At 36.9% G+C, this 15395-nt stretch overlaps 1 protein-coding gene across 1 annotated transcript in view; it reads right to left on the bottom strand.

Annotated features, from left to right (window-relative positions):
• The window catches only part of Chro (chromodomain-containing protein chromator), an 88798-nt gene that overhangs the window by 19336 nt on the left and 54067 nt on the right, over positions 1-15395 (bottom strand). Inside the window, exon 8 of the mRNA XM_083120741.1 lies at positions 9363-9650. Within this exon, the coding sequence (XP_082976867.1) occupies positions 9363-9650 (288 nt within the window). The remainder of the gene's footprint in view (positions 1-9362; positions 9651-15395) is intronic.

Genomic DNA, 15395 nt, shown 5'->3' with positions numbered 1-15395 from the left:
AGAGAGTGCAAGGCATATTACTTCAGCAGATCCACCAGGTTAATAATTATTTAATAATATATATAATTATTTAATATATATATATATATATATATTCAAATAATGAAGGAGACAGTAAACACTCACCACACGAAGAGAAATGATTCTATATTTCGCGATCTGAGTCGCATTTTCAAGTTAGGAGGAAAAAGATTGGCGTTACTTGGAGAAGAGGCACAGAATACTGACCGTAGCGTCTCTACGATCAGTGTTGCCAGAAACAGTTGATAGATGAGGAAGAGTACTTTAACCAGTGTTTACTGTAAGGTGGGTGGGTAGTTTCGGGGAGGAGAGGAAAGGGTTACTGGTTGGCTAGGTTGAGTCGGGGGGGGGGGGGTATAGTGGCGTGCATGCCTGCTATATAGGCCCTTTCCCATCGCCTGCGGAAAGATGTGTCAGAGCGGGGCGGTACATACGGCGAACCCTCCCTCACTACATTCCTAAACCAACTGAACGACTTCACCACCCTCAAATCCACCTGGTCCCACTACAAAGACCAAGTGACCTTCCTAGATGTGGACATCCACATTGCGGGAGACCACTTGCAAACTTCCATACACATCAAACCGACCAACCACCTCCACTATCTCCACTACTCCAGCTCACACCCCTACCACACCAAAAAAGCCATCCCATTCTCCCTTGCCCTCAGAGGCCAGCGCCTCAACTCATCCCCCTCATCCCGCCAAAACTACAACCTACGCCTGCAACAAGCCCTAACCAACCGTGGCTACCCCTCCACCTTCATCAACAAGCAAATCACTAGAGCCAACTCCCACAACCGCACCAAACAACCCAAAACCAACCCTCCAACTCTGATCACCCAATACCACCCCAACATTACGAAAATCAGACATACCCTCCACTCCCTCCTCCCCATCCTGCACAGCGATCCGGATACCAGGGACATCTTTCGGGATAAACCTAGGGTAGTCTTCCGTCGCCCCCCCCCCCAACCTCCAAAACATCTTGGTCCGAAACACTCTCACCCCTTCCACACCACTCCCCCCCAGCTCACAGGTGCAACAAATCCAGATGCAAGACCTGCCCCATACTCATCACCTCCCCCACCCTCCAGATCCCCACAGCGGCAGGTGAGTTCACCCTAAGGGCACCTGCCACTCATCCAACCTAATTTACACTCTCATCTGCCAAATCTGCGGCAACTTCTACATAGGCGAAACCTCCACCCCCTTGAATCTAAGGATCAATAATCACCGTTCCTCCACCCAAAACTCAGATTTCACAGTTGCCAAACACACCAACAGCCATAACACCACCTTCAATAACTGCTTCCATGTTGCCATCATCCATCTTTTACCCCCCCCCCCCCTTTCCGCTCTGACACATCTTTCCGCAGGCGATGGGAAAGGGTCTATATAGCAGGCATGCACGCCACTATACCCCCCCCCCCGACTCAACCTAGCCAACCAGTAACCCTTTCCTCTCCTCCCCGAAACTACCCACCCATCTTACAGTAATAAACACTGGTTAAAGTACTCTTCCTCATCTATCAACTGTTTCTGGCAACACTGATCGTAGAGACGCTACGGTCAGTATTCTGTGCCTCTTCTCCAAGTAACGCCAATCTTTTTCCTCCTAACTTGAAAATGCGACTCAGATCGCGAAATATAGAATAATTTCTCTTCGTGTGGTAAGTGTTTACTGTCTCCTTCATTATTTGTATTTATGCACCCTTCTGGCACCTATCCTGATCCTATTCCTGTGTTTATATATATATATTGATTTTTACTTAGCCCTTTTGGCCCTCCTTGCTTTTATCCATTATATATATACAGGGTGCTCGGAAATTCCCCTTACAAACTCCTAGGGCTAGTAGAGGGGACTGAGTAGACAATATTTGGAATAGGAACCCGTGTCCGGAAACATACCGTATCCATGCTACAACCATGAGAATGTGTCGGATGTGCCTGTTGGTATGCAACCAGGTAGGCAGTACATGACGTCAGAAGATAACCTGTTGACCTAAAGTGTAATTATTTATTACAACCATGTCAATTTAGGTGTTACGTAACGTACAGAAGTGAATGACGTGTGTGTCATTCCATAACACAAATCAATTTATTTGGTAACAATGCCAAGCGAACAAAAAAGAAACATAATATTCATTGATCAACACCTGTGTCGACAGTGGAACGTAGCAATTTGTTTCTGTCTTCTGCACTGGATGTGTCGCATACGGCACTACAACAGTGGCTCGATGTGACAACCACCAACGTCGTTGCACACATTGGACCGACAAATCATGTTCCGGTACATTCGCTCCATCAGACCTGGTGTCCCGTCAATCTCTTGTGCAGCGACCATAACTCGTCCCAGCAGTTCGTCCTCTGTCTACCTACCTGGTTGCATACCAGCACAGGCACATCCGACATATTGTCATGGTTGTAGCATGGAAATGGTACTTTTCCGGCCATGGGTTCCTATTCCAAATATTGTCTACTCAATCCTCTCTACTAGCCCTAGAAGTTTGTAAGGGGAATTTCCGAGCACCCTGTATATACAGTCGCGTACGAAGGATTTCATCCAGGGGGGGGGGGGGGTTATATCTAAAACTTTCTCCAAATTCACATTACCATTGTTTCATTATACTTTAATTCAATAATAATTCTCATAATTAATTAATAATACTTATAATTAATTAATTAGTTGAATTACTACTAATAATACTACTAATACCACTACTACTATTAAGTAGTAGAGATCTACATAAATATAGTACTTATGAAAGCAATAAAACAAAATTAATTTCTAGTAATTCGATTTTTAACAAATTCTAGAGCATTTTTTTCTTTCTTACGAGATAATCGTCTACTCAACAAAGATGAGACATTTTAAGTGTGAAGAAAATCCATAAAAACAAGAAAATATATTAAAATAAATTGAAATAATCAAAGTACGGAACTCATAGAGCATCTGACAGCCATGCGGGAGATCCGGATTCGATTCCCGAAATTGGTTGGAATTTTTCCGGCTTTGTCGCCACATAAATATCCCCGATAATTCACGTCTGGATTGTATCACTGTTGTTACCAACAAAACATTTTACAATAGTTAAGCTTTATTGTCGTTTGAATTCAGAAATTCAAACGTGCCGCGGGAATGCGGACTGGTGACTGAGTTATTGTTGGCCTAGCCTTTGTCTATACATTAGCCGCTTTCAACGAACCAAGAACTTTCTTTAGTTAATGCTCATTGTTCACACAAAAAAATACATGATCATTGAACATTGTTGCAGCCGAGATACAAAACAACTTTTTTGCTCTTTAAAATCATAGTTGCCCTTATATATTATTTTCAAGAATTCGTGTTTATTTTCAAGGCATTTACTCTTAAAGACGCTTGTTTGGAATGCTGTATTTTTCTCCGTGCTGCATGGGAATAATAATTCAAATTATTATTATTATTAGTAGTAGTAGTAGTACTGTCGCAGGTCCTTGACAGTGATAAATTGGTCATTATTATTTTTTCCACAGCATTTTTCATAATATTTCAAAAGCTCAAGGGGGGGGGTTAAACCCCGTAACCCCCCCTTGCATACGCCACTGTATATATATATATATATAAAAATATATATAAATCCAGCAACACGTAACAGATGAAAAAAAAATCAAACTATGGACCGTAGTGCGCACGGAGCCGTCATTTTGTTATATTTCTGTTTCATTTGTGCCAGATTGATGGAATCATTATTAATTTTGCACCAGAGGTCAATAGAATCGGTTACACAATGACGTAATAAGGAAGCCTCGGTGTAACCTCGCAGCCCTTCAGGCAGCACATTTTGGATTCTGACCCAGAGAGAGGAAGTTGTTTTCCTCAAGGTAGACACTTGATGAAGGTGTCCGAGGAACCACGATACGGAGGAGAAGGATAAGTACTTTCCATAATGTTTTAAGTTCCGATCTTAAACTCACTCACTCAATTATATTTTGTTCATCATCTTTCTTGTCTATACTATGTGAAGAAGTGACTTGACAGTCAAAAGACAGATTTAGTTCATTATTATTAATTAGTTAAACTAATATACATCAAACTGGCCAAGTGATAAGACAATGTTTATTTCAGCGAGTTTATCATCGAACAATCTTTCTTTATGTAGTGTAATTGTGCTTGCACATTATGTCAATAAACTTGCATAATTTGGAACAGTGTTGTATCTGTGCTATATCTGTACATTCGAATAGCATAGCTGCCCCATAACAAATAAATAAGTAGACCTTTAAGACAGAAATCTTCCACTGCGCACTTCAATGTTCGTGTGCATTAAACAAGCCAGTTTAACATGCATAAACCCACCACTATACTTGCCAAACACATCAAATGCAACAACCCATCATGCCTATTCACACACTTGCATATGCACACCCAAATAAATCTGTTATGAAATTAATTGTTATTATATTTATTGAATGAACATTATCTCTAAAACATCAAATGTTACCATGTAAAGACCAGTGTTTCTGCCTACAGTCAGTCTCTCGCATTGAACTGTGGCTCGCACTTTTAGCTCCCACTTTTAGAAGTGAGCAACCTCCCTTACTGTTTTCAGCAAGTCAGTAGAGAAAGCACATAAGGCTTGTGTGGCTTGAGTCAGTGGGATTTGCAAGAGCAACCGTCACACACAACATTTCTGAGTGGCCACTCCCAGGCATGTGATGGCATCTCCCTTCCTTATGAGGAGTCCACAGCAACCCACACATCACTGCAAATTGAGGGCATTTCTTTTTGTGTCCAAAAAGGAAAATTTTGACGGTATCTCTCCCATTACATGGGAGGGTCGTAAAAGCCTGAGCATTTGGTGTCTTGCTTTGAGTGTGGAAGGGAAGGACATCTCCTTTAGAGGGGAAAACAACTGACAGCAAAACTACTGTTCTACTTTTGCCATGTATCTTGGTGAAAGAAAATAAACATTTTTTACAAGCTGAAAAATTCCCTAATGTGGGAAACACAATGGCAATCATAAAAGCTTTACATCTGTTGCAAAACTATTACCTACAAATATGAATGATGCAAGGTAAATTTGCTTTTTATAATTTCAGACTGTGCATAAAGTTCTAAAAGTTGTAACAACGGGATAACATGACCTTTTATCCACAAAAAATTGTTATTGCACCAAACTTTGTTGAACAAAAATTAACCAACTTAGTAAATTTTAAACATTAACCTTCTAGTGATTATTGAAATACTTTAAAACTCATTTTTATTCATTAACCTTTTGCATCCCGAGTGTCTCGAACGAGATCCTACATGTAACCCCTTGCATCCTGAGCATCTCGATTGAGATCCTCTAGCATGCTCGTAGTTTTTACGTTATAATGTCGCTATTTTTGGCTGGATTTGCGATTTTCTTCTTTTACATTATTGTTAATACACATATCAAACAATTATGACTCTTGCACGTCGTGGTGTCAAACAAAAAAGGCAGGAAAATGGTGGCTTTTTTTGTATGACTTCCTCACAAAGGAAAATAATTCTGTCAAACAAACGCCGGATTTCTTAGCAATTCTCTTCTTCCACGACTGGAAACTAGACGGGTGAAAAGTTTGCTTCTCGGTACCAAAGGTCATAAGGAATTTTCCTCGTGTCGCCACAAAGAAGGGGGGGGGAGGGGGGAAGAGGGGTTGAGGAAAACTGCGCTATTACAAAGAAAAATTCGAAAGCAAGACGAAAACAGGTCTTTGTTGCAAGCACATGTTTTTCAAGTTGCTGCAATATGACCTGCATTGTCTAAAAATAGAAAGGTGCCGCAGATGCAAGAAAGGGGAAGATTTTTCACACTTTCGTCACCCCTTTCCTGACTAGCGTTCTAGCTATCCTGGCTATCGGGCCAGGCACCCGATAGCAGCAGCACAGCCCCGACCATCTGGGGCCAGAACACCATCTGCTACGAGGTCCGTGATTTCCGCTAATTTCCCAAAAATTGTAAAGAACAGCGACAATGTGCACTGTACAGGCCACGAACAAAACGCGGTAGCAGGTGCCGCTGCATCACGTGTGATGTGCCGCTGTGTCTGGAGCCGTGTTTTATGGAGTATTATCAGTGAGAGTTGTGGCTCCAGACCAAGCATGGGAGCTGCAGCAGCAGAGGAAAGTACAAAATACATCATATTTGTACTTCTTTTCCAATGACTTTTTGATCAAATGTGCACTTACGTATATTCTGAAAGAGTCAGTGGCACGCAGACATGTCATTTTGGGTGTACAAGTCGTGTTCGATTGGTTGATTGATTGATTGATTGATTTAGTTTATTTTACTTCACGTTTTGTGCCTCTTGGCTAATTTGCGAAGATGAGGATGAGTGATGAAATGATGAAATTGATGAATGGACATTCACAAACAACCAAGCCCGACCGGGATTCGAACCCGGGACCCTTGGCGTCGCAGCGCGATGTGCTAACCACTCGGCCACAGGGTCGGGCATGTTCGATTGGTAGAGGCATGCAAATTTCGTTTTTGACGAAAATACGAAATATGAAATAACATGCTGTAATGTTCATTTTTCATGTTTCTGAAAGGTGTGAGGTACATTTTTCTATCCTCTTTTGTCACGAAATAATGCGAAATGAACTGCAAAATGCAAAATATACTCTTAAACATGAAATTTACCGTTTATATAATGACAAGACTCTTTCTAAAGTCTGAAGTATCCTGTGAGTTATGCATTTCATGGAGAATTGATTAATTCTGCTGTAAATATTTGAGAAGCAAAAATTGATTCCTTTACACAAGAATAAACTTAATACTCTGGTAACTACATAAATGTGCTATTAGAAGGGATAAGTTTATTTTGTAGAATAAGTGCAGTTTTAAATCAAATTTAGGATTATATTCACAATTTTAAAACCAAAATGTCACCTTTCTATAGCACTTTTGATGTGATTATTCACCGCTATAACACCAAAATTTTATTTTATTTACTGCTTTTGAACCCAAAATCGACTCTGTTTTTGTACCGAAATTTTGCTTTTTTATTTACCAAAAATTTGTGCCTATCTATTGGTCATATGATAATAGTGCAATTATTTTCGTGATCCTAACACTCCAGTGATTATTTCCATGTGTATTGTTACAATGTCTTGTACTTTTTGTCGGGGTGGGGGTGGAACCCATATTTTTTCTTCAAAAACTTTGGTATTTTCAGGTTTATCCATATATACGCTGTGTCTGCATAAATTTTATATAGTTCGAATCTATGGTTCATTCCGAGTAAAATTATATATATCATTTGTCTGTCTACGGCAATTAGCGTCCGATCTACAGTAATTTTTATAAAACTCTGCATTTTGCTAAAAATCCACTCGGGCAGCAAGGGGATTGATTACATGCAAAAGAGGCTTGTGTAGCTAAAGGTTAAACCATATTGAGAGATTAAATTTTATGTTTAAGATATATCTCCTTATACACATAAGAAAGTCTTTAAATTATTTTCAATATTTTGAAATAAAACTAAGGAAGATTTCACATGGAAGCAACATGTGTCGCTTGAAGATTTCACCAATTGAATGCAGGCTTGTGTGGCCTGTCATGTTGCTAAGGTGTGAAACCTTGCTGTTGATTGGCTCGTTCCCAAGCAACATGTGTCGCTTGTCGCTTCAGTCTAAAAGCGACCTAAAATATCTCTCGAGACTTTCCTCTCTACGCTGGTCCTCAATCTACCTAAGACCAAGCCTTACTTTTCAGAGAAACATGAAAGGAGATTCATTATAACAAACAAAAGAATATATAAAGGGTCAGGGAAAAAAAAACAACAGGTAAGTCAATTTTTTGTTTTAAGCGAGGTGTTTTTTCGATCCTAGATGAAGACAGGCATGACTTGAGAGGTATGAAATGAGAAACAAGCAAGTTGGTACTGAGGTGTATGATTCTTTCCCCATTTCATACCTCTCAGCCATATCATTCTTCATCTAGGATTGAAAGAACACCTTGCTTAAAACAGAAAATTGACTAACCTGTTTCTTTTTCCCCTGACCCTTCATGTAATGTTTCCAATAAAAGAGGAAGTGAACAATAGAGATCCTACTAATCAAATTTTCCCTGTCAAGCCCGAAAATAATAATGTGAAACGCTAGGATTGACAATACAATTAGCATTATGTTGTATGCAAAAATGAGCATAATTATTGGGAGAATTGATACTGCTGCTGCAACTAAGGTGCACACTCACCTTAGGTGACTCTCAGCACCAGCTGCCCCCACCCAAAACACAACATCAAGAAAGTATCTATCAGACATAAGCTCACGTTCTGGTTGACACAAACAGTAGAGAAGCACATGCAATTATGCACTCTCCACATGAATTGAACATAGACAGTGGACTGGCACAGCATGCCTAGATTTTTCCCTACTGTATCTGTAGGCAGATGATGCAATAGACAAGCCAGTAAAAATGGTGCACCAAGCAGCATGCATCAAAACTAAAAAAAACAACAGAAGCTTGCCAAGTAATGGTACAACAAGTTCCCGAAAAGATGGGAATGTGCATATTTCGTTTTTGACGAAAAACGAAATGTCAAAAACACATTGTAGTGTTAATTTTTCATGTTTTTGAAACCATGTATTGTCACGAAATAATGCGAAATTAACTCTTAAACACGAAATTTAGGGTTTATTTACAGATGCGACACCTTCTGAGGTCAGAATTATCCTGTGAATTATGCAATTCACGGAAAATTGAATAATTCTGTTGTTAATATTGGAGAAGCAAAAATTAACTCCTTTACACAGAAATAAACAAAAGTCTGATAACTACATAAATGTGCTATTAGAAGTTAAATGTTAAATTTTGTCTAATAAGTGTAGCTTTAAATCAATTTTAGAATTATATTCACAATTTTAAAATCAAAATGTCTTTTTATATACCACTTTTCATCCAATTTTTCACCGCTATAACATGAAAATTTTATTTCATTTATCGCTTTTGAACCCAAAATAGACTGTTTTTGTACAGATTTTTTTCTTTTTTCTTTACCAAAAATATGTGCCTCTAGTAATACAAGTAAAAAAAATCAGGAATGAGTGAGTCCTTCTTTCAGTACATTAAATATTATCTGCTTCCGAGCTAAAAATAAAATAAAACCAACTGTGGCAAGTATCAATATGAATGTCTAGATTTCATAAGATTGGAATTACTAGGTGACTGGAAAGAAATTTCACACACAATTTCCTATACCAGTAATTCCTGCACAATTACCAGAATTCCCCATCAATAGACGGCCTGAAATTATAGCTGGTTAAAGTTAGTTTCATATAAACATCAAGCCACATAATAGCTACAAGGAATAGAATGAGGCAATACATACCCACTGTAGTACGGATTTGTAACAGGAGTTGTTTGATTCTGAACGGGCGTTTGCGGTGCAGGCGTACTAGCCTTCTTCACAACAGGCTTCTCAGGTTTCGGAGGTTTTGGTGCCGTGGGTGGTGTTGAAGTTTTGCTTGGTGACTTGGGTGCTGATTGAGACTTGGTAAGTGCTGCTTTGCCATAATTTTCAACTTTTTGCTTCGCTCTAGCCCATTTGTTTTCAAATTCCGCCAAGAGATGCTTGCATGACTGCAGGTTGTCCTTCGGTTCCCATGTGTTTTCTGAGCTGAAAATTAGCACAAGAATTATTTTACAAACACATATACTCACTCATGGGTGCCAATGTACAAATTTTCAATGCATAAATAAAAAAGGTGTTTAAAGTGTCATTTAAGAAGTCTCGTGTGGCTTACTTCATGGGGTGCACTATTTTTATAAAATTAGAAAGAAACAGAGGAGAAGTACAACAATAAACTACACATACTCAGACTTCAAGAAAATTCAATAGCACAATTGACTTGGTGCTATCATGTGTTGAATCATAAGTAGTGCCGTAACCACAGGGGGGGGCATTGCACTGCCCCAACCTTCGACGGAAGTCAATTCTAGGGGGGGGGAACTATGAGGGCGAAAGGCACCTGCAGGGAAGGGGGGGGCAAAGAGGAGAATTACCCCTTCGATTTCAAATTATGGAAATAAAAGTAAATTTCGTAAAATTTTCTCACTCGCATTGCTTGCAATGTCTGCTTTTCTCAGTTTTGTCAAGTTCAGAGCCATAGGTAGCTAGGTGGTGGCGTGAGTCGGCCATGGGTGCCGAATGGTCTAAATTGAAAAAGTTGTAAAAATAAAAGAGAGAATGCCTTGGCGCACCGTGATATTATTTGCACCCTATTAGGGGCAATAGGGAGGCAAGGGCACCTGAAGAGGGTGCACAGAGGAGCAACTGCCCCCTTCGATTTCAAATCTTATGCATATTAAAATACATTTCGCAAAATTTTCTTGCTCGCAAACCCTGCTTATCTCGGTACAGTCAGGTTCAGAGCCATAGCTAGAGGGTGGCGGGAGTCGGCCATGGATGCCGAGCGATCTAAATGAAAAAAGTTGTAAAAAAAGAGAATGCCATGGCACCAGTGAAATTATTTGTGCCCTATTAAATCAATATTATTTCCAATTGCAAAAATTGGATCTAAAAATCTTCTTGCCCGCTTCGCTTGCAATGTGATTGTTTTCTGTAATGTATTAAATAATATGTGTTGTATATATGTATTGAATAAACTTTGAATACATACACAATTAATGTTAGCATGTTGTGTATGTGTTTTCTTATTTTATGTCACTCCATGTTGCATATGTATAAAATGTATGTTGTAAATGAAAGTTATATATGTTACATGTACAAAAATAATTATCTTTGGAATGCATTTATCATTCATTTTCTGTCATTCAAAATACAGTTTGCGTCCTTGTTTTTCATTATTAGCTAATGTGAAATTGACTGTGTTGAAAAAATATTTCAAACAGTTTGTTCCAAACAAATGCTTTAGTACAGACTTCTACCCCCTTTTTGCGTAATTTATGAGGATAATAACGTTTTTGATACTACTACTACTACCACTAGTAATAATAATAATGCCATTATTATTATTGTTGGTAGTATGTTTATCCTGGTACTCCCCCAGACTAAAATTCGTGATTGCACCTCTGATCATAAGTGCTAGTACATTTTAACACTTGCACAAAACCCCAGTGCACTCCTCTGATACAATTGTTGCACACATGTGGTTTAAGGTTATTCCATATTGCACATTCCATAAAAATAGGGGAGAAAGTTAGTTGTGTTCACCAGTTTCCAAGAAACAAAAGGAATTCAAGGCAAGCAGACTGGTTCCTGCTTCAGGTCACACTAGCATTAGAGTAGCAACTATCACGACCTTCTTTCCTCGGCTAAGTACACGGTCGAGATCAAAATTATATTAAAAGAAATTAAATTAAAGAAAATTGTTTTATAATTTTACATTATCAGCTACCTAAAATTCAACTCAAATTTTCACATAAATGAAATTGCAACACTAATATCAGTATTAACTTTCGAAGGAATTAAGGAAAATTATCACATATCAAGTATAAAAGACTTATGTATTTTATAAAAAATATTAACAAAGTCGAAACACATACTCTTACACATCATTCAGTGAACATTCAGCAAGAACTAAGCATTAACTTGCAAAACGTTTCATTTCTACACATTTCAGGTTTTTCTTCACGTTTGCTAAGATGTCAAGTCAAGTTATTATTATTTGTAATTACTTGCGATCTTGCGAAGATTTTTGTAAGATAATTTTCACGTAACGCTTTGAAATAACGAAGCACAATTCCAGACGAATTATATTTATAAACGCTTATATGAGTTTAAGAAACTTTCAAAATTCAGATTAAACCTTTTATAAGTTAACTTTTTAGGCCTTTCATTTGTAGCTACATGCATGTAATAAATACTTATCTTTTAGTTCAATTGCGTGAGAAAATGGCTGCCATTATTACGACTTTGTAACCGTTCATTATTTTCAAGTTCTTTCACTTTTTTAAAGTTCTTCACGGAATTTCCGAAGATCAAAACCGCTACTGCTGTTTATGTGGCAAAATAATCACATTTATCGGACGAATCTTGTTCTTTTAAGAATAATAGATCCAATTTATGTCCTTGTCAAATTTTTCGACTCCATTATGGTCAAAGGCGATCTTTTAGATGAAGCAGTGTATCCGAACTCACACTGTTACAACTTTTTTCACAGAATATAAACTTGCGGATACATTTCAAGTTACAAATTTTGAATTGTACAGTTATTATACATTAAATGCTTGTAAAATAGATTAGATGCAATAAAATAGATATTACAATATTTAATTACATGTTTACGTATTTTATTTTCACCTTTTTCAGTTATTTTAAGTTTTACAATTTTGGTGGGAAAAAGGTTATTTACGCGCAACTTAGATTTTTCCCTTTATATGAGTTGGCTATGTTTCCAAGTTTAGGATTACTTCACAGCTTTAGGATCACTATACAAGGCGCTCAATTTATCAAATCGTATCTTTATCGTCGAAATTCTGCCAAAACTTATATTAAATGATTTGTACATGTTAGTAATACATTTTAAATACATGTTTGTGCCCAAATATCAATGAAAGAGCAAAATAAATCTATAGAAACCAAACATATGTGCGATTATGCACAAATTGGCAATTTTCGGTTAGCATATTATTGAATACAAACCAAATTACCTCGCAAAATTACAAAAATATTTTAAATGTTTGAAGTCTACATACGTACTTCAGTTATAACTAAGCCAAAGTGATGCAAATTAATTTTCTGCTAATATAAAGTACCAAATACGACCTCAAATCGAAAATTTCGAGTAATAAAAATAATTTTATTATTCACATTATGATGGTACTCATTCTGATACCGTCATACTGGCGCCCAATGGGCTTACCCACGCCAAACTATTATTAATTACAATTTACTAAAGTTGTAACAACACATGAGATCATAATAAGATCTTTTATATCAAAGAAACCAAGATAATTAAAAGAAAAGAGTACCAATACAATACCAACATTGAATGGCTCCATGCCTACAACCTATATATTAAGAAATTTCCAGCTCATCATTTCTATGAGTGAGCTACAAATATTATATAACCATATTCAAGTTGAATAGATGTAAAGAACAAAATTAAATAAATTGTATATTAAGAAACTTTAACATGTTTCTAAGTTGAACCATTATTAATGTGATATAATGTTATACTAAAATACACGAAAAATGAAGTTCAAACTTCTAAGTTATGGTGAAGTTTAATAGCATATTAAGTATTAGGTGTCAAATGACAAACAAAAGCAAAGATTAGTACGTTGACACATTTGTAGCTACTACCTTTATAGTAAAGTAAGCTACAAAAATTTATACATCAACACTTTAGTTAAACGAATACAAAACATGAAATTATTACAATCCATCGTTTATATGACAGAATACCCACAAACTTCACCACTCATAATATGGCTACTGCACAAAATTGTTACCAATCTTCACCATTCAAGATAGATGGTTAATGTTCATTACATATAGACAAACAAGAAATACCTATCAGATTTATACTGTTCTGAACAAAAATTTGTTGAGAGGAACTTCACACTGCTGTGGACGTGAGAAAACTTTCGATTGAAACTTAAATCAGTATTTTAGAGTATACTTAATGTCAACACTGCATACACTGCTATCTCAAGTAGCATGACCATTTATCAGATGCGAATGTAACTTATTTGAGCAATCAACACACCAAAAAGCCAGATACTATTCAGTATGCGAAACATTTCATGGAGTCAATCTTAACTTTCCAGTACTACTCGCTTGCCCAGTACAAATAATGTCTTATTACTCACTTAATCTAATCATACAAAAAGAAACCGCTCGAGTAAGGTTTCAACTTTTGAAGAAAATGTACCATTCAATATCCTATGCTAATAAAATTATACACTTTTCATATTAAGTTTTTTGTCAACCTTCGCCATTTAGAATAAAATGGTTAATACTCAATAATATTGACAAAAAATATTAATAACATTTTTCATATTCAGTTTCTTGAGTGGCACTATAGGACTTACTTATTGCCTTTTACGTGAACCTACCCCAAGTTTTTATGCTCTATGGCATAACCGCATGTGCAACGAGCTCGGATCAACTCATGGATCTCTTGGCTTACTTTTTGCAACACACAGTGAGTATTTGATTCATTTTATGGAATCGAATAACTCAAAATAATTCACATTAAAATTAGCATTTGGATTTTTGGTATCATTCCCTGGGTATTATAAACCAAAACTTGAGTAACTTGTACCTTAGACAAATAGGCATACAATTACATATTATCACAGTTCAACAATCAATTATTGCTAAAGTGTGACATTTATGCACTGAATTGTTTCATGTATTATTTAGTATCTCGCTGCCCATGAGGTAAATCCTAACAACGAAATGTAATTATTACTATAATAAAATATATTTAAAGTACGACCATTTATAGGCCAACCAAAAAAAATTAAATAACTATGATAGTTATCTAATGCAATTTTATTTCATGCACAAGGTATACTACCACTTACGGGCCAACCTTTAAAAGTATGGAGTAACTACCAGAGTTTTTTAAGCACATTTTAAATTCTTGTACGAGGTGTACTACCGACTTTGGCTAACCTCTATAATGGCAAGTTTGTTTCAAGAACAAACTGTACACGCATCTGTAATGACAGATGAAGAAATAACATTTTTTTCTTGCATTGTTTGATCAAGTACATTTTGCACTATATCTTTATGTGTGCTACTCGCATTACGCAAAGTGTTCAACCAAGAAATTTTCTTGTCTTTGGAACATTTCCATAATTTTACATGTTCAATAGCAATGTTTTCCTGAAGAATCCCATCACTGCAACGTAAGGCAGATATTCGAGAGTCACTAAAGTTTTTTATACATAAGTATGGACCTTCATACAGAAAACAATATTTCTTAATTGGATTATCATCCATATCTCTTTGTCTATTTCTGATAAAAACAAGATTTCCAGAAGAAATTGATATCTTATCTTGTTGTTTACTATTCAATTTCTTTAACTTATTTGATCTAGCTGCATGACTTTTAATCTGAGCCATAAGCAGTTTGTCATTCCATGACTGATGTGTAATATCATCAAAAATGACGTTTCCTATTTGTAGGTTAGGTTCCTTATTTAACCTTAACTCTATCGGAGCGAAACCAGTTTGTGATGAGATAGCATTGTTTAACCAATGCAAAGCCATGGATACTTGCTGGGGCCATTTAGCATGGTTATCTATGCACAATACTCTCATTAAACGGTTAAGTTCCGAATGATACCGTTCAACCATGTTGGATGAAGGGTGGTAAGGTGGAGTAAACATAAGTTTGACACCATATTCTTTCATTTTAGAATTAAAAAGACATGAACGAAACTG

The sequence above is a fragment of the Lepisma saccharinum genome, chromosome 4, assembly GCF_977018435.1.
Source record: "Lepisma saccharinum chromosome 4, izLepSacc3.1, whole genome shotgun sequence".
NCBI lineage: Eukaryota > Metazoa > Arthropoda > Insecta > Zygentoma > Lepismatidae > Lepisma > Lepisma saccharinum.
The sequence above is the reverse complement of the archived record's forward strand: the minus strand, read 5'-3'. Positions and strand labels throughout refer to the sequence as shown.